A 26,634-nucleotide genomic window follows, 5' to 3' on the forward strand; every position below is an offset into this window, starting at 1 on the left:
TAAAGCCACACACCATTCAGGACTTGGAGTCATGCCCCTAACCCAAACCCCAGAGGAATACCTTGTGGCAGCCTATCACAGACATTTGTTTGCAAGAGTCACAAAAAAGTTTTAAATCCATTAGTTTTAAAAGGGTATATACTTCCCTTGCACAGTGGCGAAACCGAGAATCCTGAGAAAAAAAACAAGTGAAAATAGGAAGGCATTCCAAATCCGCCTATGAAGGCACGGAAAAAAAGGAATGAACATCGACCAGAGGAGTGGCACTGGTATGCGGCTCCTTCATCACTTCTGAGGCAGAACAATATTAATGCGCAGCTGTGACCAATACTGTTTAAATCCTCCAGATCCAGTCTGGCGCTGGGGAAGAACTAACAATCAGAACACCATATAATGCAAAAGTCTAACATTTGGGGTTAGAGCTGTATGCCAACACCAGATAGCACATTATGATCTCATTTTAACTGATATTACTACTTGTTTTTGATGAAGTCCTACTCGCGTTTGAGGTCACAGCACTAACTGAATATTGAACGTATTCAGTGTTAATTAATGTCTAACAAAGTTACTGAATTATTAATCCCAACCACTCCCCTGCTATGAGCCTTGACTTCATGATTTCATTACTCCTGAAGGGTAAGATGCCTTAAGAGTTTAACTAGGTTTTTCATTTGGAAAGCAAAGTTATTGGTGTGATGGCTCTGCGATGCCAGTTGTAAGATAAAGTATTTGCTCAGGATATTTATTTGTAACGTTTATACATGGCACTTAGCTCCAATGGCGTAAAAGTGTTTTACATGAAACTGTAAAAGGGAATGTGTAACATCAGGATTCAACAGAGGACTACAGTAGCTGTCAGTCAGGTAGGTACATTGTAAGATGGGTTTTTGGGTTTTGACCAAGTGGTCTAATATGATCAAGATATTGCCCATTTACAAGCCACTGCCCGAGGACCACAAAAAAAGTACGCTCAATATATTGAAAAGTCCATAGTAAATTCACTAGCAAGCCTTCACAGAGTGTGAGCAGGACATGTCACAAGAGTTTCCAGTACTGCTTTGGCCATATGGTTTTAAGGGAGAGATGCAGAAGAAAAGGTAGTAAGAGAGAAAAGCAGAAAGACCACAATACAAACCTGCCACCCCTTTTCAGTCGTTCCGATCGGAAGTTCTCATAGTGAAGATCTTGGGTTACCTCCTGCAGATCTTGCATGTGGGTGCTGCCAAGGGAAAGAAGAGACCAATGTTATGCTTGAAAGATGATGAACTGTAAGTAGTAGCTGTAAAAAAAAATTTGAACTATTTTGCCCTGCCTTCCACCACTCAAAGTCCTGCATCATCTATGCTCCAGTCTGTTAGCTTGCACTGGTGTCAGAACATATATACTTGATATACTCCTAAATAAGGACGCAGCAGATGATGCTCTTGCCATGGCTATGGTCACAAGAACAATAAGCGCCAAAAATGTGGAAACTGATAAATTAATACAGCAAGAACAGAGAGATCAGTAGTTTGGACTACTGGAGCTAACAAAATGCTAAGCTGCACAGTTACAATACATAGCAAGGTTTTTTTTGTGGACAAAACGGTGTGTCTCCTTCCTCACAAGCCAATCTTGCCTTAAAAGCTCTTGAAGAGAGCCCATCTCACAGTTACCAGCCTTAACTAATAATTATAGCTAAAGCCAGAACAAACTCCATCCACAAATCAAGATCCAACCGCAGATTTTTGACTCGGACTGAAGAGTTAATGCCATATAAGCCATGTAAGATTCCCCCCCCCCCTTTGTTTAGATAGGACCATGATGCATGGGATAAATATTTAACTGGCCATAGTAGCACAGGTGGTATCCTAACCTTACAGCTGGAAATAAGGTGTTAAAATGTTTACCATAGTAGGGATTTAGAGACAGAGCTAAGTTTTCTTCCCCCTCTTTGACTTGGATTATATGCTGCACTGCTCAGGTCAGAAAAGAAGATCCTTTCTAATTAAAGGTATGTTTGCATATTTTCCCACAATCCCCTCAACTACTTACCAGCTAACTTCAACAAAAGTGGCAAAAGTGATTCCTCAGTTTCACATCTCTTACAATTTGAGCATTGTACGGTAAAGCCAAATATGGTGCTCCAACACTAAAACACGGCTGTTGCCAACATGTTTAAGATTGGAACCTGGTGGAACCCAGGCCAGTGAATTTCAGACACTATACATTAGCGGAGCACTCTATATGTGTAATCCTCTGTTACATTTTTAGTTCAACACCTTTTAAATGTCCATATATGCTGTATTTAAATTGTGGAGATTAATTTAGAAGCATCACTATACAAATTTACTTCAGACTTTCAGGTAGGTGTTACTTCTTTTTACTAGAACCAGATTTCAGAAATTTACGTATCATATTATTATAGTTATTTGTCCGTCCACCAATTTCAGGAACAATTATTTGAGAATATTTTTGCAGATATATCTGTCACTTCATCAATACAAATACAATTATTGTGATGGAAATTTTTGGACATGTTGCTATTAATTACTCAGAGGATCCCATCTGACATGAATTCTCTTTTGGTTTTCCCCTCTAAAAAAAAATACTACCATACTTTTTTGTACACTAATGTAAAGTGAATGAGATGTTGAATAAATTTACAATTTGTCGAAACATTTTAGAGACACCAGGTATAAGTTTCATGAGGATTACCTCACGAGCATACATTAAAGAACGAAATGGGCATTGCCCTAACTTCGGCGGGAAGTATGGTGTGTAAGAAAGTGAATTATGTGGTATGTTTGTGAGACCTCACCATATAACAATGTCACACATTTTCAGGTTGTTAGGTTTCTTTAATAAAACTGTTAAATCAGTCTTGGGTAGCTATGGCATAGAGAATTCAGGCTTGATCAAAGGAATAAGTGTAAGGCTTTCAAATGATTTAAGCAAGAAACAACAGTACAAATCCTACACCACTTTGTAACAATATATAACAATAAGTTACATTTGTATTTCAAAATTGGCAGGCACCAAAACGACACACAACTAGTGAGGGAGACCAGAGAGAGGAATTTTCAAAATGGAAATAAATCACTGTAGTTCACTTCTAGAAAGCAGCTGCAATACAAGTGTTTCAACTGCTCGCCAAAACATACTACAAACAAAGTACTTTCCCCCGTCCGTGGCTCCAGATAAGACTCCAGCCCACTGGCATTTTAGAGACATAAATGCAAAGCATCATCTTTATAATGAAGAAGCATAAATACGACCCCTTCATTATCATTAGTGTCCTGGAGAACATTGGGTGCCTCTTGAACAACGTCTGAATTGGGGCTCAAAAAACAGTGAATCTTATGTTGGTGCTAGCATCAAGTAAGAGGTCTTGGGCTGGAATACAGTTATATTACTACTTGCTGCACTTATGTGATTTCATAGAGCAACATAGGCATGGAATGGGCAAGTACCAGTTCATTATTGAAGAAAAGTCTGAATCTGCTCATCGATCAACGCTGGAAGAATTGAATTAGTATCTGCACAGAAGAAAACAGTGTAGAATTACATTACATAGAATTAAGTACCTGAGCCAATACATTCCCCCGCAGGCTCAAGGAGGCAAATGTTGCAGGAGGGCCCACTGAAGTTCTACTGGAGAAATCTATGTCTCTGTAGAGCTCAAAGGCATCTTTAGCAACACAAAAGGATGATGGACGGAGTGATTAACAATGCAAACACTCACTCAGCTCAAAGGCATGCCAGAGGGAGCTAGAACCACATCAGAAATCTGCAATATGGCCTCTTTGAATGCACTATTTGTTGTGGACCCAATGAAGGTCTGATGAACCAGGGGTGAGCAGGAACCAATTGCAGGATTGTTACGAAATTCAGGAGACGTTGTTGAGAGCATCTTTATCTTGAAGCCCTTGTGCTGTCTCACTAGACTTTGAACAGCAGGGTGAACTCAAGTCCTTTACTTCATCTTCCTCAGACTTACAGTGGAAAGTGCAATTTTCGCTAGAGCCAACTTGCTGAACAGGTTACTTACTTTGGTAACGCCCTATTTGTTAGAGACTCTAGAAGCAGGGTCCTTACCTTAGAATATCCCCCTGGCTTCAGACTGGATCTTTAAACTTAGTGTTAGCAATACCTTTTTGTGCCGGTAGGTGGTGTAGTTCCGGCCCACACCTGCATAGTCTGCACTGGTGTGTGCAGTGCTTATAGAGGCGCCACCCCAGCATGCTGTCAGTTTCTTTTTTGTATCTTTCCACACCAGAAGCACAGAATCATGAGGAACACTGACCACTGATGTGGAAAGCTGGTGCCCTTAAATAAATTACACTTTACACTATAGTATGTTCACAGATTGGGTAATATGGGAGGGTTGTTATCATTTCTGTGGCTAAACAGAGTTTCTACCAGATAAGGTGTCATCGAAGCTAAGTAACTTGTTCATCTGATAGAGGTTTCTAGCTGCAGATTCCTTACCTCAGAATAGATACCCAGACAATACTTACCCTGAGGTTGCGCTGCATTACGGAGTAGCCAGAAATGTCTTGCAGGACCGAACAGGCAAACTGACCATCACGTCGGACATAAATATCCAAGAAGTAAGGTTTCATAAGCAAGTACAAGGAAGCCTACCTTGTTGCCGGACAGATATCCAGGACAGGAACTCACTGAGTTAACAGTAGTCACAGCCTTAACTCTGCAGTATAAGCCTGCCAACCCTCAAGGGACTGCTTTATGGCCAGTGCATAGTAGACATTGAGGCAGAGCACTATCCATTGCCTACCCTTTTTAGGCCTGACTTACCTCACGAAGAGTTGATCGCCCACCTGCAATTCATGAGTACAAAGAACAAAAGAACGAGTTACTTACCTTCGGTAACAACTTTTCTGGTGGATACATAAGCTACCTGTGGATTCCTCACCTAATGAATACTCCCATGGCGCCAGCATTCAACGGAAATCTTCTTCCTAGTCTCTGCACGTCGACGAGGACGTCACTCTAGCCCACGCGACGCCGTCTGACGTCATACAGGCAATAAGAGGTCCTCGACGACGTGCCGACGTCAGTACCAACAATCATTTACGTGCATGAGAACAACAACCCAATGCAATGAAAGAGCAAGGTAAAATACCATAACATTGTAAAATACACAACATTGCAATGAATAGCTGTAAATTTAATATAACTCTCTCTCTATTTTTTTTTTTTTTTTAAACTACAAATATATGCAAATCATGTATATACACAAAGATATATACATATATATATATATATATTCAGATAAATATACACAAATATCCATATATACAACATCTACTGCAACCTTGAAGACCAAGAGGAGCGCACTCAAGGATTACTTGGTAAGACCAGAAAGGCAACGGGGAGGCGGGTGGGACCGTGAGGAATCCACAGGTAGCTTATGTATCCACCAGAAAAGTCGTTACCGAAGGTAAGTAACTCGTTCTTCTGATGGATACAACTACCTGTGGATTCCTCACCTAATGAATAGAGTCCCACAGCAGTACCACGCCCGGTGGCGGGTGCCTAAATGGTCAAACCAAGAAATCCTGCAGCACTGACCGTGCAAAATGGCCATCCCTTCTGACCTCAGAGTCCAAACAGTAATGTTTCGCAAAAGTGTGAAGGGACGACCAAGTTGCGGCATTGCAGATGTCGACCACAGGAACACCTCTGGCCAAGGCCGAAGTGGCCGACTTAGCTCTGGTGGAATGAGCTCTAATGCCCTCAGGAGGATCCTTCTTTGCCAAAGAGTAACAGATTTTAATGCAAGAACAACCCACCTGGATAGTGTTCTCTTGTGGACTGCCTTTCCTCTCCTCTTGCCCACGTATCCAATGAACAGCTGATCCTCCAGCCTGAAATCCTTCGTTCTATCAATAAAGAAGCTTAACGCTCTCTTTGGGTCCAGCCGGTGCAGTCTTTCTTCCTCTTTAGAAGGATGAGGCGGAGGATAGAACGTGGACAAAGTAATTGTCTGTGCCAAATGGAAAGGTGAAACAACCTTCGGAAGGAAAGCAGCCTTGGTCCTCAACACCACCTTATCCCCATAAAAAGTTGTATAAGGGGGCTTTACCGATAAGGCCTGCAACTCACTCACTCTCCTTGCAGATGTTATAGCAACCAGGAAGACTGTTTTTATAACCAAATACCTTAAGGGGCAAGAATGCATAGGTTCAAAAGGGGACCCCATAAGGAAAGTCAAGACCAAGGACAAATCCCATTGCGGCATAACAAATGGTTTTGGAGGATATTTATTTAGAAGACCTTTCAAGAATCTGACAACAATAGGGGATTTAAATAACGATGGTTGGTCTGGAAGACATATGAAGGCTGACAAGGCCGATAAATAACCCTTAATGGTAGCCACTGCACAGCCTTTCTGCGCTAGATACAGAGCAAAAGACAAAACATCCGACAGATGAGCTTGTAAGGGATTAATCTGCCTCTCTCCACACCACGCCACAAATTTAGACCACCTATTAGCGTAAATAGATTTAGTGGAGTGTCGCCTGGCCGCTAATATAACATCCACTACATCAGGCGGGAGAGAGAAGGAACTCAGGTTGCCCCGTTCAATCTCCAGGCATGTAGGTGCAGACTCTGGAGGTTGGGGTGTAAAACCTGCCCCTGCGACTGCGAGAGGAGGTCTGCCCTGATAGGGAGACTGAGCGGAGGGCACATTGAGAGTTGGAGAAGGTCGGAGTACCACACCCTCCTTGGCCAATCCGGAGCTATTAAGATTACTAGACCCGGTCTTGGCGAATCTTCCTCAATACTCGAGGAATCAAGGGTATGGGAGGAAAAGCGTAAAGCAACTGGCCGCACCAGGTTATTTGAAACGCGTCCCCTAACGCTCCCTGCATCGGATACTGGAGGCTGCAGAATAATGGACAATGCGCGTTCTCCAGAGTGGCAAACAGATCTACCCGAGGAAACCCCCACCTTTAGAAGATTAAACGGACTTGATCTGGATGGAGACGCCACTCGTGGTCTGCTGAGAATTGGCGACTGAGACTGTCCGCACGTACATTCAAGACCCCGGCCAGATGATTTGCTACCAAGCAAATCTGATGGTCCTTTGCCCAGGACCATAGTCGAAGAGCTTCTTTGCAGAGAAGGTACAACCCTACTCCTCCCTGTTTGTTTATGTACCACATCGTGGTAGTATTGTCCGTTAGGACCTGTACCGACTGACCAGGAAGGGAGGAAGGCCTTGAGAGCCAGACGTACAGCCCGTAGCTCCAACAGATTGATATGAAACATCTGTTCCTCTGGAGACCAAAGGCCTTTGATCTCCAGATCCCCCAGATGAGCTCCCCACCCTAGAGTGGAAGCATCCGTTATGACCGTGGCCACTGGTGGCGACTGTTCGAACGGCTTTCCTTGTGAAAGATTGTTGCTCGCAATCCACCACTTCAAGTCCACCGCATCTCTGGAGATCTTGACAGCACCTTCTAGATTCCCTTTGTGTTGAGACCACTGCCTTCGGAGGCACCACTGCAGAGCCCTCATGTGCCAGCGAGCATGCGTGACCAACAGAATGCAGGAGGCAAACAGACCGAGCAGACGAAGGACCTTGAGGACTGGAACTACCGCTCCATTTCGAAACATTAGAACCAATTCCTGAATATCTTGAATCCGCTGAGGCGGAGGAAAGGCTCGACCCAATGTTGTATCCAGTACTGCCCCTATAAACAGGAGGCGCTGAGAGGGCTCCAGGTGAGATTTGGGCTCGTTCACCGAAAAACCCAGGTCGAACAACAACTGAGTCGTTGACTGCAGATGATGCGACACAAGCTCCGGAGACTTGGCTTTGATCAACCAGTCGTCCAAGTAAGGGAATACTGCTATCCCCTTCCTTCTGAGCTCTGCCGCAACCACCGACATCACCTTTGTGAAGACTCGAGGTGCTGAAGTAAGACCAAACGGAAAGACCGCAAACTGATAGTGCTGCGATCCCACCATAAACCGGAGATACTTCCTGTGTGACTTGAGTATCGGGATATGAAAGTAAGCATCCTGCAAGTCAACAGACACCATCCAATCTTCCTTGTTCAACGCCAAAAGCACCTGAGCTAGGGTCAGCATCTTGAACTTTTCCTGTTTGAGGAACCAATTCAAGATCCTCAGGTCCAGGATTGGTCTCAACCGACCATCCTTCTTGGGAATCAGGAAGTACCTTGAGTAACAACCTCAACCCCTTTCCTGCTCTGGGACCAACTCTACCGCGCCCTTTGAAAGGAGGACTTGTACCTCCTGTTCTAGCAACAGGAGGTGTTCTTCTGAACAATAAGATGGGCGGGGCGGGATGAGGGGCGGGAACTCCCGAAATGGAAGGGTGTAGCCTTTTCCCACAATACTGAGAACCCAAGTGTCCGTTGTAATAGTCTTCCAGTTGCGGAGAAAATGCTGTAAACTTCCCCCTACAGGAGAGGAGTGAGTGGGAAATGGTGGAAGCCTAAGGCTGCTTTCCCTGCTGCACCCCTCCAGAGGACGAGGAAGAGGCAGAGTGCTGCTGAGAGGCTCCTCTGGTGCGGGCCCTCCCTCTCCCTCTAAAAGATCTATAGGGATGGGAAGAGGCAGGTTGCTGGAATCTCCCCCGAAAGGAAGAGGAGGAAGAGCCACGCCCAAATCCCCGAAACCTCCTGAAAATCCTGGAAGAGGCAGAGGAAGAAGGAGCTTGGAGTCCTAACGATTTGGCTGTGGCCCTGCTCTCCTTAAAACGTTCCAAGGCCGAATCTGCCTTGGCGCCAAACAGCTTGTCCCCATCAAAAGGGAGATCCAATAGGGTTGACTGCACATCCGCAGAAAACCCCGAATTACGGAGCCAGGCCTGTCTTCTTGCCACCAGTCGTGCCCATTGCTCTGGCCACAGAGTCGGTCGTGTCCAGCCCAGACTGAATAATCTGGGTCGCGGCAGCCTGGGCATCTGAAACAACATCCAAAAGACCCTGGGGAAGCTCCGTAAATGATGAGGAAATGTCATCCATAAGAGCATGAATATATCTCCCCAGGATACAAGTTGCGTTGGTGGCCTTCAACGCCAGACTGCAGGACGAAAACATTTTCTTGGACTGCGCATCCAGTTTCTTCGAGTCCCTGTCCCCAGGCACCGTCGGGAAAGAACCAGGCGCTGATTTGGATGAACAGGAGGCCTGCACCACCAAGCTCTCAGGTGTAGGGTGCCTAGAAAGAAAGCCAGGGTCAGTTGGTGCAGCTCGATACCTCCTGGCTACGGCTCTATGAACCGCTGGGGAAGATACTGGTCTCTTCCACACCTCTAGCACCGGATCCAGCAAAGCGTCATTAAACGGCAGTAGAGGCTCTGCCGCAGCTGAGGCCGGATGAAGCACCTCTGTCAGAAGGTTCTGTTTTGACTCTGCCACTGGCAAAGGCAGGTCCAGAAAACTAGCTGCCTTCCGTACCACTGCGTGAAAGGAAGCAGCCTCCTCCGTGTATTCCCCTGGAGACGAAAGATCCCACTCAGGGGAAGTGTCCAGCCCACTGGCTGTATCTAGACCATGCAGTCCATCACCGGAGTCCTCTAGTTCTCCTTCTTCCAGGACTCGTTGGTACTCCTGCTCCTCTAATAAACGGAGAGCACGTCTCCTCGAATGAAGCCTCTGCTCTATACGCGGAGTCGACAATGCCTCCTCCGAAGTCGAAGATCGGCGCCGATCTTCAGAAGCCACCGACGCTGCGTCCGGCGCCACAGGTAACTTCGGCGCCGATGAAAGAGCACTCGGAGCGGATGGACCCACCGGAGTCACAGGACGAAATCCTGACGACGGAATGGAAGTCTCCGGGACCAATCCCTCCGAAGCCACCGGAGTGGCCACCGGCGCCGACACCGGCGCCGAGCCCACGTTCCCAAAAGGGAGAAAGGGCAGAAAGGGTGCCAGCCGTAGAGGCGCAGGATCACCCAATGAAAAGGCCAAAGGGCCAGCCGGAGCACCCCCTGGAGCCATCTGTTGGAAGATGGTATACATCGCATTTAGGAATGCGGTACTATCGGCTCCAGGGGTGGGAAAAGCCGGATACTGGGGTGCCTGTATCGAAGGCGACCTCGACGCCGGCCTCGACATCCGCGACGCCGGAGACAACACCAGAGGCGGCACCACTTCAATCACCGACGCCTGTCCAGGTGAAGTCGGTGACGCCGGAGAGGGCAACGGCGTCGATGGATGCGGCGTGACGGTGGGACTGACCTCCCAAGTCCTCCGGCGCCGATCCGAAGACCTGGAACGAGTCTCCTTGCTTGAATGGCGCTGTGATTCTTTACGGCGCCGGGAGTCTCGATGACGCCGATGCCTTGGCGAAGAAGACTTCTTATGATGTTTTTCTTTCTTCGACTTCGCCATAAACAACTTCGCCTCACGTTCCTTGAGGGCCTTTGGATTCATGTGCTGGCATGAATCGCAAGTCGCGACGTCGTGGTCGAAGCTCAAACACCAAAGGCAGTCGGAGTGAGGATCCGTAACTGACATCTTGCCCCCACACTCACGACAAGGCTTAAAACCCGACTTTCTCTGCGACATTATTACTCCAGCGAAGGACTACGCAGCAAAAATACACTGTAACCACGAAAGTAACAGTTGCTCCCTCGAAGATAACCGTTTCGAATGCACGGAAAAAAGGGAACTGACGTCGGCACGTCGTCGAGGACCTCTTATTGCCTGTATGACGTCAGACGGCGTCGCGTGGGCTAGAGTGACGTCCTCGTCGACGTGCAGAGACTAGGAAGAAGATTTCCGTTGAATGCTGGCGCCATGGGAGTATTCATTAGGTGAGGAATCCACAGGTAGTTGTATCCATCAGAAACACTCTTTTGGGGTTTTTGGATGAGATGAAGCGTAAAAAGTAGGTAGAGTGATGGACTGGCCTATGTGAGAAGGAGTTACCACCTTCAGTAAAAAGGATGCTTGAGTCCAAAGGACCAGCCAGCTTGCCTAGGAAGAACATAAGGTAAGTAGGATTTGCTGACAGTGGCTGTAACTCACTGACCCTCCTGGCAGAGGTTAGTGCCATTAGAAAGGCCATTTTGATGGTGAGAAATCAGAGCAGGCAGTAGTGGTACGACTCAAAGGGACAGCACACCAGGAATATAAGAACCAGAGTTAGTTCCCTCTGGGGAATAATAAAAGGTGCTAGCTGGAGACGTTTCAGGAGCCTATTCACAATAGGGGATTTGAGAAGGGATGGCTGGTGTGGAAACCACAGAAATGCCTCAAAGATATTCTTTTAATGTGCTCAAAGCAGGGCTCAGCTAAGGATATATTAAACAGAGGACCCACGGAAAAGGGTGCAGCTAGAAGATCAACATGTTTAGCTGTATACAATGCTATGAACTGCCTCCGACAGCAGGCATAGACCGTCTTGGTGGAGGGATGCCCGGCTTTCAAAATAATATTGCAGACTTCAGGAGAGAGATCAAAAGCTGTCAACTGTTCCAGCTCAATCTGAAGGCATGAAGTTGACTTGTTTTCAGGTCTGGGTGCAAAACCCTGCACTGTTGCTGTGACATAAGATCGATCGGAAGAGGCAGCCTGATCAGAGGTCTGGATCAGCTCAGGAGGCCAGACTCTGCAGGCCTAATCCAGGGCAACAAAAATGACTAGAGCCCTATTATTCCTGATCTTCTTCAGAACTATGGGGAGGAGTGGTATTGGCGGAGAGGCACACAAGAGGCCAGAGTTACACACAAGACAAAAGGCGTCTCCAAGCAAAAGCAGTCTGGTGGAGGCACACTATTCTAACCAAGGGTCTCCCCACTCAGGGTCCACAACCCTATCCCACCCTGTTTGGTGTAGTACCACATGGCAGTGGTATTGTCCGTGAACACCTATATCAGCCTTCCCGGACTGATGGAAGCAAGGCTTTCAATGCCAAATGGATCGCCTGAAGTTACAACAGACTGAGGTGGAGCCCAGATTCCACTGAAAACCAGAGTCACCTAATCTCCACCTCTACCACATGGCCATCCAATCCCATGAGTGACGCATTTTACACTACAGTAAACTCTGTTTGAGGAAGGCAGAGGGGTCTGTCGCTGACCCAATCCCAGTTAATTAGCCACCTCTACAGGTCTGCTGATGCTGCACACACGGGAACGTCCCACTGCAGCATATGCCAACAGGCATTTGTCACAAGCAAGATGTAAGAAGCCATAAGGCCCAGCAGTCTGTCAGTCCACCAAAATCCAGGATAGAGGCTGAAACAATGGTATCATAGCCTAAATATCCTGGACTTGATGCTGGGGACAATAGCAAATACTGCACTGTGTTCAGAACAGCTCCTATGAAGAGAAGCATCTGAAAAGGAGTAAGGTGTGACTTGCATGTTGGTAGTGAACCCGAGTGAGTGCTGGTGGTCTGCCATAGTCTGGTGGGGAAAGACCACTGTCTGGGGTGAGCTCGCCTTCAACAGTGAAATGTCGAGATAAGCAAAGACAGGCATTCCTGATCTCCGCAGATGTGCTGCAACCACTGCCATCACCTTGGTGTATAAAAGAAGGGCGCTGGTAAAGCCAAAGGGGAGCATGGCAAACTGAAAATGCGTTTGGCCCACTGAGCACCGCAGGTAACGTCTGTGGGAAGGCAGGACAGGGATGTGAAAAATATATGTCCAATGCTACCATCCAGTCTCCGGGTCCAAGGCAGACAGAAGCTGAACGAGCGGGAGCAGTTCGAGTTTCTCCTTCTTGAGTAAGAAATTGAGAAGGAACTGGTCTAGTACAGGGTGGAGGCCTCCTTCGTCCTTTGGCATCAGAAATTAGCAGGAATAGCAACCACAACGTACTTCTGCTGCCAGCCCTATCTCTATATCTCACTTGCCCAAGGAAGCTGACAGTGCCTAACAAAGTAAGGAGCGGTGGTCCTCTGTCAGCCTGTCATATGTGGAGGTACTGGTAGTTGGGTGGTCACAAAGGGGAGGGTATAACCCCTTTGGACGATCTGCAAAACCCAATGGTCGGATGATATGGACATCCAGTGGTGTAGATAATGGCAGACCACATCCACACCACTGGATTCCCAAGATAGCTGGAGGGCAAACTAATGGGTTTTGGAGGCTGCCAGGGGTGAAGGTGTGACAGGGGCTCTGGGGTGGTGGACTGGCCCGACCTGTGGCTACTGGACCCACGTGGTCTATGGGAACTGCGTCCTCAGACAAGAGAAGGTCATGAAACCTATTTCCATGGTAGCTGAGAGTGCATAAAATGCAGCTGAAAGCCCCTTTCATGACCATGAAAGGGATGGAAGGTAAACTGGGGTTAGCAAGTGGTCATGAAAAAGCCCAAGGACCTGGCCGTAGTCCTACTGTCCTTAAAGCACTCCAGCGCTGAGTCTGCCCTGTCTACAAAGAGATGGGAGCCGTCAAAGGACATGTCCATGAGTAAGGCTTTGATATCACCCGAAAGTCCGTCCTGTCCAGCCCAGCCCACACCATAGGGCAAACTTGGCTGGATCTTTCTAGTCAGCATTTGCTGGAGAGAGTACGGCTGAGGCCTCCTCCAAGATAATTGGCCGCCCTTGCACAACCAGGTCCTGAATGTATGAGAGTATCGACCCAAGAGGCACAAAGACTTCACTGACCACCATGCTATGCTGGGAGAAGCGAACATCCTTTTACCATAGGTATCCAGTCTCTTGGATTCTCTATACGGTGGGGTGGTAAGGCGTGTGGCAGGGCTGACTTTGGAGGAGGAAGTCTGGACTACCAAGCTCTCCGGGGTGGAGGGCCAGGTGAGAAAACTAGGGTCCACTTGGGTAGTGCGATGGCGGTGGACAACTGTCCTGTGCGCAGGAGCCCCTGTGCAGGAGCTGGACAAGAGCCCAAGCAATCAGTTAAGGTGTCACTGAAAGGGACAAGTAGTTCAGATGGGGTAACTCCCGGTTGCAGCACAACCATTAACACATGAGTCTTTACTGCCACTGAGGACAACTGAAGGTTTAAGATCACCATCACAGCGAACGAGGCACCATTCTCTGTAGCCACGTTAGGGGGAGGGACCAGGTCTGGGTCTGGTGAGGTGTCCAGTTCACCAAATCCTCAAACCAGGTGTCCTCAGGGTCTTCCAGAGGTTGGTAACCATTGATCCACGCACCCCTCCCAATTTATCATCCGAACCAGAGCTGCCACAAGTATGAAGCACTGATTCCAACATGGGTTGTCTGCCTCTGAGAGCCGCCGGAACTGGCGCTGGATGAAGCCTGCCGTGCTCCATGTGTGAGTCAGGAAAGATGATGGGGGTGGGGTCAGTGCCACTGACTGGTGTCTGTTGCCTCCAGGGATTTTGCACTGGAGCAAGTGACGGGGAAGGTAGAGGTCAAACAAACTGGCACTGCTCCGTATCTGTCACTGACTCCTGGGGGCCAGACTGGCACAGAGGACAGGCACAGTGGCAGAAAATCAGTAGGGGCCCCTTCTGAATGCATGGGGGAACTCTAAAGGGGTCAGGCCACCTAAACTGGGCAGGGTTTGCTCAGGCTCCCAGAAACTCAAGGAGACACTGAGACAGCGTAAGTGCAGGCTCCACTCTACCACAGAGACAGGCCTTGAGTACAATAGCCCGACATCTCGTCTGAAGTATCCACCAGAAAAAAACATTACAATAGATAAGTAATCTGTTCTTCTATTGGTCACTTCTAATTGCAGATTCCTCACCTTATGAATAGTTACCAAAGCAGTACTCCCACACAGGTGAGACTGAGGAATGGCTCAGACTAAAAGTCCTGCAGGACTGAAAGGGCAAAAAGCCAATTCCAGTGAACCGGACTGTCAAGTCAGTAGTGCTTCGTGATTGTATGTAATGGTGGCAAAGTCCCTGCCTGACCGATATCCAGAAAGAGAACGTAAAGTGCCAATGCAGTTGTAGCAGTCTTGGCTCTGGTGAAATAAGCCCTCAGGCATTCTGGAGGCTGCTTCTTAGACAATGTGTAGCAGACCTTAATACAGTCGACTATTAATTGTGAGATGGCCCACTTTTGTACTACCTTGCCATTATTTGTCCCACAAATCCCCAAAAGAGCTGACTGTCCACCAAATGTTCTTTGGTGTAATCGATGTAAAAGCTGAATGTTCTCTTGGGGTCTAAACAGGAGTTTTCTTCCTCTCTTGAATGATGAGAAGGACCAAAGAAGGTCAGACCATTGTTCAATCCAACAGCAGGAATATAAACTAAGCAGAAAACTTACTCGTGAGACAAATATGTCCCAAAAAAATGAATAAAAGCCTTGGGGAAATCAAGGGTTTACTAGCACCTGACAAAAACACGTTGTGGTTAGATCGAGACTACCTGTAAAGAACCCAAAAAAGAAGATCTCTTTGAAGAACTACAAGAAGGACTTACTCTCATCATTTGATGTGAATTCAAGAATTACCTTCTATAACAGTAAACCTGTAATGTAATCCACTCTGAAACTTGTCTTCTCCAGCAACTTAATAGAGATTCAAGAACTCCCTGGAGAACCAGAAAGGCTTAAAAAAAAGTTGGACATAGCACCTGGAAAATTAAAAGAGCCCTCTAAGATTTGATCCAATGTGACTGTAAAATCAAGATATGTCAAGGCTCATACTATTGAACCGTTCCACTGTACCTCCTTTATTATTTATTATTAGTATTTTTCATATTCAAAGAGGATGGGAGCTACACATCTAGATTCAGGAGGAGAGAATTCAAGGAGAATGGAATAGCAGATTGCTAACATTAATGTACCATTCTGAGCAAGCTGCATTACTGCACCACTTTGCCCATCTTGGGTACATTTTATTGTCCCTGCGACCCTTCATATCCTCATTCACAGACGGGACATCTTGGGCTATGGACAGGAAAGTGCAATCGTATATTGAATGTCTTGGGGAAGATGTTTCTTGACAAGAAACAAAAACAAAGAAATAAAGTGGCTACTATAAGCAATGACTTTCTCTTTGGGACCTTTGATCTTGTTGGTGCTGATGTTTTTCTTAAGCATCTCCCAGTTATAACTGAGATTGCTGTGGACTTCTAGCACATAGTTTCTTTAAAAACGGGACTAGGCAGAGCAAGTTGGCTTATTTACTAAGGAAACATATTAGACTAAATTGTTTCTTGTTGAAGTCCTTCATAGAGTTTTCCTAATCTAGCGCATGACGCCTTTCTTTGTGTGACTGAGATATACAAGTATGTAGTTTAAATCAGACAAAATTTCTGCTGAAACCAGGGAAGATCAATCTACTTTTACTGAGTCAAACTTTCACTGCAAAGAGGAATGTCTTACCTGCATATATTTCCAGCTACAGACTGCTCATGTCACTCCCTTTCCCCCTGGCAGGCCCGAGCACAGAAGCAGAGAATGTCAGCTTAGTTAAGAAAAGTCTGCTCCCCTATCCCGCCAACTGCTCACACCATTTTTCTATTCCCGGGTAGGTAGTTTAGCATGGTGGACCAGAGGCCATAGTCCTGAATCCTGTAGCCTTTGAACACACGAGGCGAGGGCACCGACAGAGGTTTCTCTGTAGAGAGGGGTGGAGGTTAGCGAGAGAGCAGCATTGTTGTAGTGGGAACTGCTTTTACTGTCAGCACCCCATGCACCTAATAGTCCAACATTGTCAATTCAATGTAATCAATTAGGAGTAATACGTTTACAACCAGTGCTATTATCATGCCTTAGGAGGTGTAATGACTGATCGGAGTATTACACAAAAATCTAATACAGCTGTAAACTATAAACCATAACTCATGAAAGAACCTTATATTACCATTTACTACAATGAGGGCAACACAAAACGCAATTAACTTAATTGTATCTTCGCAGACATAATTAGGAAAAAGAAACGTGTACAAATTTAATATATTTAGTGCATCTCAATATGTGAGGTTGGCACTCTTAACTGAAAGAAAATGTTACAACAAACCATAAAATAGTTCAGCGAAATGTAGCAAGTGCATCTTCACAGTAGTTTGTAAAGCTTGAGTCTGAAAAGCGTAGCCCCCTCTAACGTAAGCAAGCATCTGTCACCAAGCAAACAGGTGTCACACTAGACCTGCGACTAACTGCAGTCCTCCAGCCAAACCGTACCAATGCAGCATTAGAGCACCACTACACTCTTGCACACAATTTATAAATTATTTCCTTCCGAGCTCTGTTGATTTTGGATGAGAGTCTAGGTGTGCTTACATCAACATTGTCCTAAGCTTCAAAAAGTCGTTGTGCTCTGGGTTTTCCACTTCAACAACGCCCCAGGGGTAAAGCCGACCTCGAACTTTTTTACCTTTAGCCTCAATCAACTGGTTGGAGCCGACCACAGAGAATGGAATACTGGCCTAGAAGAGATTTAAAAAAAAAATCAAACTTGATGTATCAGATCGTAACATATTTGATTAGACATATTGGGCAGAGGACAGTGCCAAAGGCTCCTGGTACTTGAGAATATTCTAATTCCACCTGATCGAAGTAGAACTACTGGAAACAGTGTGCCTAGATAACACTTTATGGGATATTTCTTTTAACTCAAATGTGTGGGCACTCTGGATAATTAAAAAGAAGCTTCAATGCAATGAACAGCCACAGAGCTTTAATGGTGACAGTACAAAATAAAACCATGTAAGGCGGAGGTTTGACTATCTTTTTTTCACAAGTAACCTTTGGGAAGATAAAAAGGTAGGTCAACTTAAAACAGAACTCCAGGAAAAAGATCTTTAATTCAGACAATGGCTAAATCATTTAAGCAGCTCAATCATTAGTAGCAAAAGTGAACAATCGTTATTGTCATGAAGTAATTGTATTTAATAATAAAAGCAAAAAGGTACAATGACATTTAGAAAAAAACGACGGTTAAACAAAGCGATGCAAAAATACATAGACTGATATCATGAAATGTGATCCTTGGATTACAGTCTGTTTTGTTCCAGAATCACTTTGAGAACTCTTCTGCCATTTAATGCTCATATTTGGAATGTAACAGTAACTTTATTAGAAATCTGTTTTTGGCTTTAGGCGTGAATGGACGGACTCCTCATTACAACCCTTTAAGGCAACAACAGACTGGTACACATACTTATTCACAAATTAAGTTCACCCCTTCACCTTCCTTTATGATAGATGTGCATTTCTAGGCCAAAGTTCATTCTCCTCTTCCACTAAGTCCAGAGGTTTGGATCGCTAGAGGTAAATCCGCAAACCAGTGTGAGTTGCAAATTTATGGTTATCAGAACTTAATCTATTACTATGTATAAGAATGCAAAGCGGTCATCTCACCTTCGATAAAGCACTGGCTGACAGGAAAACGTGAGAAAGCAAGTGCCATTTTTAAAAGCGGATGACCGACCAACTAAGAGTAGAACTGATCTGGACCTAAGAAAATGAACAACAGACAATTTATCTGGCAGTGCAAAACATGGAAACTGCCCTCCCTAGCAGGGATTGGGCAAAAGCAACAAATATGTCTAGTTGAGTGAGGTAGTTTAATGCAGTCAGTGCATGACTGCTCAATCATCTAGATGACTGAAGAGATTTCTCAGCAGCATTCAGTGGGTTGGTAGAAAGAAAAAGCAGGTCAATGTACTGAGTCACATGAAAGGTGGAACAACCTTCATCTGTACGCACCTGCAAATAAGATACTTACTTTCAGTAATGTTCAGATGGATACTTACTTTAATGGGAGACTCCTTATGCAAACCTATCACCAGATGTAAGACTTTACCTGGATTTTATTTGCAGCACTACCAATCACCAGCGCCAATGGTGCTGAGCGACTTCAGTCACAGATGAGCGGGACTCCACAGTTTGTGATGTCACAGATCCCATATAATGCTATTGTGGTGTCCAGGTTACTATTTCTATGTTGACTGGAGACCACGCTCGAGAGTGGAACGAGAGAAGAGAGCAGTTGGAGTGGAAAGGAGAGATCGGTCACAGGTTTTCTCTCTCTCGCCTCCGAGTAAACATACTAAAACGTACTCACCGCGTCTGGCGCTTTATTACTAAATGGCAACGGAGGGTGGGATCTGCGTATGAGGGAGAGCAAGCCAAGATCGAAAAGGAGCGACCAGCGTGGAAAAGAAGAGGAACGTTGTAACTCGGAGAGGGACGAGGTGTGGTGTTTTATTCATTTATCTGCATGCCGCGCGGCGGCAGTTTCCACGGTGATGCCGTGTGAGAATCCTCGCGTGGGCCCCGTGGTGAAGAGGGGCTCGCGCGAGTCGAGAACAACAGTTGACGGCGGTCAAGTGAAAGCGGAGATGCGTTGCTGATGGCTGGGGCACTTATAATATTAAACTCACCTTAAAGATCATAATCGTGTTAGTTATTGATTGAACACCCGATCTCACACTGGCGACGAGGGTGAGACAATTGTTGCCCCAACATCCAAGGAAATTTGAACAACGGCAAACCGAGGGTCCATTGGGAACACGTGAGTTTTTCAACGCGAGGAGCAAGGGAATCGAGTGGAGAGCACTGGTGTCATGTTGAAGAGGTGAAAGACTCTGGATTTCCTGAGTTCCCGGAGGTGTGGTTTCATCTTAAAGGCATGGATGTGGAACAACTTTAAAGGGGAGGTTTTCCTCTCTACTCAGCAGCAGTGGCAAGGATTTCAAGATTTCCTGGAGGTGTGAACTTTTCTTAAAGGGATAGTTGCGGAACGACGTTAAAGGGGAAGTGTTGTACTACATTCTCAATGATGGATTCCTCTGTTGAACTGCATTCTCAATGATGGATTTAAGATGTTGAAAGATCTGCAGTATCTGTACACGGTGATAGGCACACCTTTTACATCTAAGCGCGCTTGCCTGTCATGTACATTGCACGGTGACAGGCACACCTATTAGTAGTGAGATTTTGTTTGAGTTCAAATACGTTTTCAAAATTCTGTTTTAATTCGCCTGTCGTATACATTTGTACGGTGACAGGCACACCATTGGGAAGGGGATTTTTTTTTTTTTTTGTGTTTGAACGCGCATATAATTTGAAAATGTGTATGATGAATATTATATAGGTAATTTGAGGTTTTAGCATTATGTTTGAGTCTATAGTAGCACATTTAGTGTTTGTGTTAGTTATTTTAAAATGTCTATTATTTAAAAATGCAGAACGTAACACCCCCTACCTTTTTCTTAAGCAGTCCAGGTGATCCTACATATTCTTGGTCTAAGCGGAAGAAAATGTTTGTTCACTATGCTAGAGTGTGTGGACCGACACTCAGCGCAGAGAGGAAACACGCACTTTTAATGCACTGTTTCGGGGGTGAAGGTCAAGAGGTAATTGAAAACCTACCAGATTTAAGTCTTGAAGAATCTAGAAATCTAAATGAATGCGAATTGTGCATTAAAAAGTTGGACAAACATTATATACCAAGAATCAGTACGATAATGGAAAGGTATTATTTTGGGAGAAGGGAACAAGGGAAAGATGAATCGGTGGAAGAATACATTACTAGTCTGAGGAAACTTGTAGCCTCTTGTAAATTTGGATCTTTAGTGGACGAAAGAATTAGGGATCAATTTGTGCTTAGGTGCAGTAGTGACAAAATAAGGGAAGAATTGTGGTTAAAGGATGAACCACCTTTGGAAGAAGTGATCTTGGTAGCAAAAGGAGCTGAGCATATGCTTAAATGCGTTAAAGAACTAGGCAATAACAAAGTTATAACTGGTGATTCTACAAAGGTTGATGAGGTGACTTGTGAAGTAAAAAGTAAAGAACTTATTGCATTGAAGAAAAAGATGATGAGTCTAAGTTTAAAGGAGAATGTTTTCGATGTGGGAGAACTGGCCACAAAGCTAATGCTAGCAATTGTCCAGCTCTGAATGTGGTGTGCAATGGCTGTGGGAGAAAAGGTCACTACTATAGATGTTGTCGTAACAAGAAAAAGAAGTATGGTAACAGCAACACCATGAAAGAGATTAAAGTAGTGTCTCAGGATGTGGTTTTTCAAGTTAAAACATGGGAGAAAAGTAAGGAACATCCAAGTGAAGTGATGAAAGTAGAGGGAGTTGATCTGTTGATGAGGTTTGATTCATGTTCACAACTAACAATAATTTCCAAGAAAAACTTTGACTTAGCAAAGAAAGTTAGAGTTTTGAATAAAATGGATGTATGTCCAGGTGGATATGGTGGACAACCAATAAAAATGTTAGGATACTTTGAGGGTCATCTTGAACTAAAAGGGAGACATCTAATAGGAAACGTTTATGTGTCCAATCAAGGGGACAATCTTTTAAGTTGGGCACATCAAAGGTTGTTGGGGGTAGTGTTAAATCCCGATGCACAACCACAAGTGCAGGTACAGTGTGTGAAAGGTGTGGAAGAAGAGGTAATCTCTGAATTTCCTGGAGTGTTTTTGGAGACGTTAGGTTGTCTAAAAGGATACAGACATAGAATTAGACTGAAGAAGGGTGCCACTCCGGTAGTAGCTAAAGTGAGGAAAATACCTTTGGCACTACAAGACTCGGTGAGGTCAGAGCTCAATAGATTGCAGGATTTGGGCATAATAGAAGAACTGGAAGCAACAGAATGGTTGGCACCCTTAGTGGGAGCAAGGAAGGGAGATGAAGACATCAGATTATGTATGGATCTTTGGGCCCTAAACAGAGAAGTTGTAGTGGACAGATTTCCTCTTCCAAATATTGAAGAAATTGTGTCCACGCTTGGAGGAGCAAATTTTTTTTTTCCACGTTAGACTTAACGTCAGCGTACCATCAGGTCGAGCTGGAAGAGAGTTCACAGGAGTTGACGGCATTCATCACTCCTTTTGGCGCCTTTAAATTTAAGAGGATGCCTTTTGGATTAGTATCAGCAGCCTCTGTATTCCAACGCATTATGCACAAGGTTTTGGGGAATGTAGAGGGTGTGAAATATCACCAGGACGATGTTTTAATCTTTGCAGAGACAGTGGGAGAACATTGGAAGCGTGTGAGGTTAGTGTTGAGGAGATTAAGTCAAGCTGGTTTTACTCTTAAAAGGAAAAAATTTTGGTTTGGTCTAACTGAAGTTGAGTACTTAGGACATTTAATCACAGGGGAAGGTATAAAACCCAAACCTGAGTTAGTCTCGACAATAAGGAAATTATTGGCTCCTCAAACCAAGGAAGAAGTGAATTTGTTTTGGGGGATGGTAGAGTATTATGGGAGGTACATCAAGAATTTGTCTGAGAAGACAGTGAACATGAGACTTCTTTTAAAGAAAGGGAAGGAATTTATTTGGGATACTGATAGTGAAAAGGAATTTAAAAAGGTTAAGGAAGAATTGGACAATGCTCCGTGTCTTCAGGCCTTTAAACCGGACAAGCCTACCTTTATTGTCACTGATGCCAGTGCGAAGGTCTTGGTTGCAATTTTAATGCAAGATGACAAAGGGAAAAAGTGTTTAATTGCTTGTGAATCTAAAGCTTTGAGTGGAGCTGAGAAAAATTACTCAGTAATTGAAAGGGAGTCGTTGGCCATTCACTGGGCACTAAGGAAATTCAAGCATTTTGTCTGGGGTACGGAGTTTGTGGTGCTGTCCGATCATAAACCTTTAGTTGAGGTATTTAGCAACAAAGGTTTGAATTCTATTTCTGTAAGAATCAGGAGGTGGATTATTTCTCTACAAGAATTCAGATTTAAAGTGGAATATCTGCCAGGAACGTTGAATTTTAGCGCAGATTGTCTATCCAGATTGGTTGTGGAAGATGTTAAGGAGAATGGAAAAGGATTACAGGGACAGGAAGATAAAGATTGTGAATTATTCTCTGATGTATGTGAAATTACATGTGGGGTGATATCTGAACAAGAGTGGAAAGAAGCAGTGAAGGATGATGTAGAACTGCGGGAGGTGTGCGAAGCACTGGAGAGTGGAAGATTTAGATCACTAAATAGAGTGTTGCTTTTGGTAAAAAATGAATTAGCAGTGGATAATGGCATGTTGCTGAGAGACACAAGATTGGTTCCACCTGAAGTATTAAGGGCTAAAATAATGAACCAAGCTCAGGAGGGTCATCTGGGAATTGTTAAGACAAAAGAAAGTTTGAGAGAGTGTTTCTGGTGGCCAGGAATGGATTTGGAGGTAGAACGTGTAGTTAGAGAGTGTATACAATGTTCGCAAAGTGATAAAGTATTGAGGACTCGCAATGTACCAATGTGCCGTAGGCAATGGTCTTGTAAACCCTGGGATGAAGTTACTATAGACATTGTTGGTCCATTATCGGGTGAACAGTCTACCCCATATTTGATTGTATTAATTGATTTATATTCCAGATGGGTTGAGGTCAAAAGTGTATGTGATGTCTCCTCTTCCAGTGTGATGTGTTTCTTAGAGGACATTTTTAGGAAAGAAGGTTTTCCTAAATCTTTGCTATCTGACAATGGTCCACAATTTTGTTCTACTAGCTTTGAGAAATTTATGAGTGAGTGTGGCATTAAACACAAAAAATCAGCAATATATCATCCCGAGACAAATGGCGCGGTGGAGAGATTTAATAAATTTATTAAAGAAAGTATCCAATTGGCAAAGGCGAACACTTTAAATTGGAGGACAAAGCTTTTGAAGAGGATTACAAGTTATCGATTTTCACCGCATGCCACCACTGGGAAATCTCCTTTTGTTTTGTTCAAGAAGAGATTACCAAATACCAAGTTGTGTCCTGGTTGGATGGAGTGGAGGAAAAATTGCTTCAATTTAGATAATTCTGATTGGCGGGACAGAGAACTAAGACTTTTGCAGAAGAGGAAACAAGAATTTGATGCAAGAAAGAAAGTTTCAGAAATGAAGCTAGCTGTAGGTGATGTGGTGAAGATTAAGGCACCCACAGGGTATGTAAACAAATTCAAGTTTCACAAGACCTTTTGTAGTGATCAAACTTTTTAAAAACGCTATAAAAACTTCTGATGGCAGAATTTGGAACATGAACCGAGTGGTTCGCATTAATGATGTGGTACGACCAGAGTCAAGGATTGGAGGTAACAGCAGTAGTGGTTCAGAGTCAAGAACACAAAGTGACAACTTGTGTGGTGATACTAGGTGTGAAGGGATAAGAAGAAGTTGTAGGAGGAAAACTTCTCCTGAACACCTGAAGGACTATGTTCTAAATTGAATGTAATTCCTTAACACCTGAAGACTATTTTTATAAATTTAATGTAATTTGTGTAATAGGTTATGGGGTGTTTATTCTGTAATTTCATAGAGCAATATTTCATACAAGAGATAAAGGTTGTGGGGTCTCTGGTTGGAATGCAATCATCTTTTTGGGAAAACATATACTGTAGTTGTTTTGTTTTATGTTCATGATCTTTTATATAGTTTAGATACTCTTTTATGTTGACATTTTGTTCATTATAAGGGAGGGAGATGTGTGGTGTTTTATTAATTTATCTGCACGCCGCGCAGAGGCAGTTTCCACGGTGATGCCATGTGAGAATCCTCGCGCGGGCCCCGTGGTGAAGAGGGGCTCGCGCGAGTCGAGAACGGCGGTCGAGTGAAGGCGGAGATGCAATGCTGATGGCTGGGGCATTTATAATACTAAAATCACCTTAAAGATCGTAATCGTGTTAGTTATTGATTGAACACCCGATCTCACACGAGGCACAGTGCAACGTTGCAGGTCAGCTAGGGCACACTATCAACTGATCGTTAGCTGTGTGGGAGTGTAGCATATGGTACCTTGTTCCTATATTTGTATTTACCTGTGTTTGATTGTTTCTTACTTTGTTTCTACCTTTACTTACTTATTGTTTATATTCAAGTGAGTTAGTTCCATACCGTTGGCCATACAGAATCTATCTTTGGGGTTCTGGATTCTTGAGTGGGATTGCTAGACTGACCTTCAGCCTGATCAGTCATGTGTATGCCTGCCGTGGACCTTCAATAAACATCTTACTTGGATAATCTCCTCTTCGTGTGTGAAGGACTCATCCTTACCCTTCTACAATATACCACATCTTTTGGTACCAGGGGTGGGGTGACTATTTCGTGTTGGAGGAAAACTACAGAGCAGTTTTGGAGCTGACATGGTATTAACGGGTCCACCGACGAGCATATGAATAGAGGCAGTGAAATTTGGCTCATCGCAATCGTCAGCGCTTATTACACGTAACGTTTGTGCAGCGCATACTCTGTATACGCCTTGTTTTGTTTCCGGCGTTTATCTTACTTGCATTGAAGCCAGGCACGAGGATTGTTTTCTTCTGGCTCGCCGCGTGTGAGTCATGAGCCCCAACAGTCTTCCTCGTCTTGTGTAATGTCGTGTAAGGTCTGTCGTCACGCCGTCGTTTGGTTGCCTACGTGACGGCGTCACACGTTGGGATACAAATCAACGTGGTTGCCTAGGAGACGTAGACGCGCACATACGACGCAACGCTTCAGAGACAAAGCTCTCGAGTCAACATGGTCACCTGGGAGACGGAGACGCAACGTGCACCGAAACGCACATAGCATTTCAACGCGCACAGAAACGCGCATAGTATTTCATAAGTCACAACATTTCAGAAACAAAGTGCTTGATTAAGACGCGCGTTTTACATGTTACATCGTGCAGGAGTTTGTCGAAATGAGGAGAACAATGTTTTTTTTTAAAAAAAAGGAAAAAACATATATTTAAAGCGTCTTCTCCAACGAGAACTTTAACGTTCCTCCAACAGGAATTTTAGCGGAGTAGGTGTTCTTCGCTCAAGAACCTTTTACAGTTTTGTTTGTTTACATTCCTCCCACCTTGGCTTTGGGAATTTGGGACTGACCCATCACTTTATTTTACAAGATATTCGAGCTCCACCCATAATTTGATTTTGTTATTATAATTATGGCGTCTAGTAATCTGGTAGTACAGCCTCCACCTTACTTAACAAAAAGTGGAAAACCAGACATTTAGTGGAGAGAGTGGATAAGGATTTTTGAAAATTATTTGGTTGCAATTGATGCCAATGACTTTACTCCCACCAGGAAGTTGGCCCTGCTATTTAATCACCTAGGTGTGGCCGGGCAGCGTGTTTTTGGCAATTTACCTATCATTTCTCCACCCAATGAAAGTGGCGGTGACACTGCAATATGGAATGTTTATATTGAAGTGAAAGAAAGAATTGGGAAGCAGTTCTCGGATGAATACAATGTTTTATTAGAAAGATTCAATTTCGCAATGTACAAGCAGTCTATGGATGAGACAGTGGATTAATTTGTGGCTAACTTACGTGTGCTGGCTGCGAGATGTGATTTTGGTACTCATGTAGACATGCATATTAGAGACCAATTTGTGTTCCATTGTTATTCAAAAAAAATTCAGGAACGGTTGTTAGCATGTCGCAATCCTTCCTTAGAGGAAACAGACATAGCTAAAGCTGTTGAGAGATCCATTGTTACCTCTAAAGTAGTATCCGGACACACAGAGTGTAGGGGTTAATCAGTTAATGGAAAACTCTGGAGGTTAACTATATTAAGGAGAGAACTACCAAACTTAATAAGAACGTACAACTGTGTTTCTGCTGTGGGTCACGCAATCACTTAAGCAACAATCAATTGTGCCCAGCATTGGGCAAGAAATTATTAAAATGACAGAAAATTGGTCATTTTCAGGTTGTTTGCAGGCAGTCTAACCGTACCTACAAACCTAGTGGCAATATCATGAGAGTGAAAGTTAACAATGTGAACAGACGGATGGTGGAGTAGACGACTGTGCGAC

At 44.5% G+C, this 26,634-nt stretch overlaps 1 protein-coding gene across 6 annotated transcripts in view; it reads right to left on the reverse strand.

Annotated features, from left to right (window-relative positions):
• The window catches only part of SEPTIN2 (septin 2), an 877,282-nt gene that overhangs the window by 191,197 nt on the left and 659,451 nt on the right, over positions 1 to 26,634 (reverse strand). For all 6 annotated transcript variants that reach the window (XM_069213638.1, XM_069213641.1, XM_069213640.1 and 3 more), the window contains 2 exons: positions 17,172 to 17,317; positions 1,136 to 1,219 (listed from right to left, as the gene is read on the reverse strand). In XM_069213638.1, coding sequence (XP_069069739.1) covers positions 1,136 to 1,219; positions 17,172 to 17,317 — 230 coding nt within the window. The remainder of the gene's footprint in view (positions 1 to 1,135; positions 1,220 to 17,171; positions 17,318 to 26,634) is intronic.

The sequence above is a fragment of the Pleurodeles waltl genome, chromosome 11 (assembly GCF_031143425.1).
Source record: "Pleurodeles waltl isolate 20211129_DDA chromosome 11, aPleWal1.hap1.20221129, whole genome shotgun sequence".
Taxonomy (NCBI): domain Eukaryota; kingdom Metazoa; phylum Chordata; class Amphibia; order Caudata; family Salamandridae; genus Pleurodeles; species Pleurodeles waltl.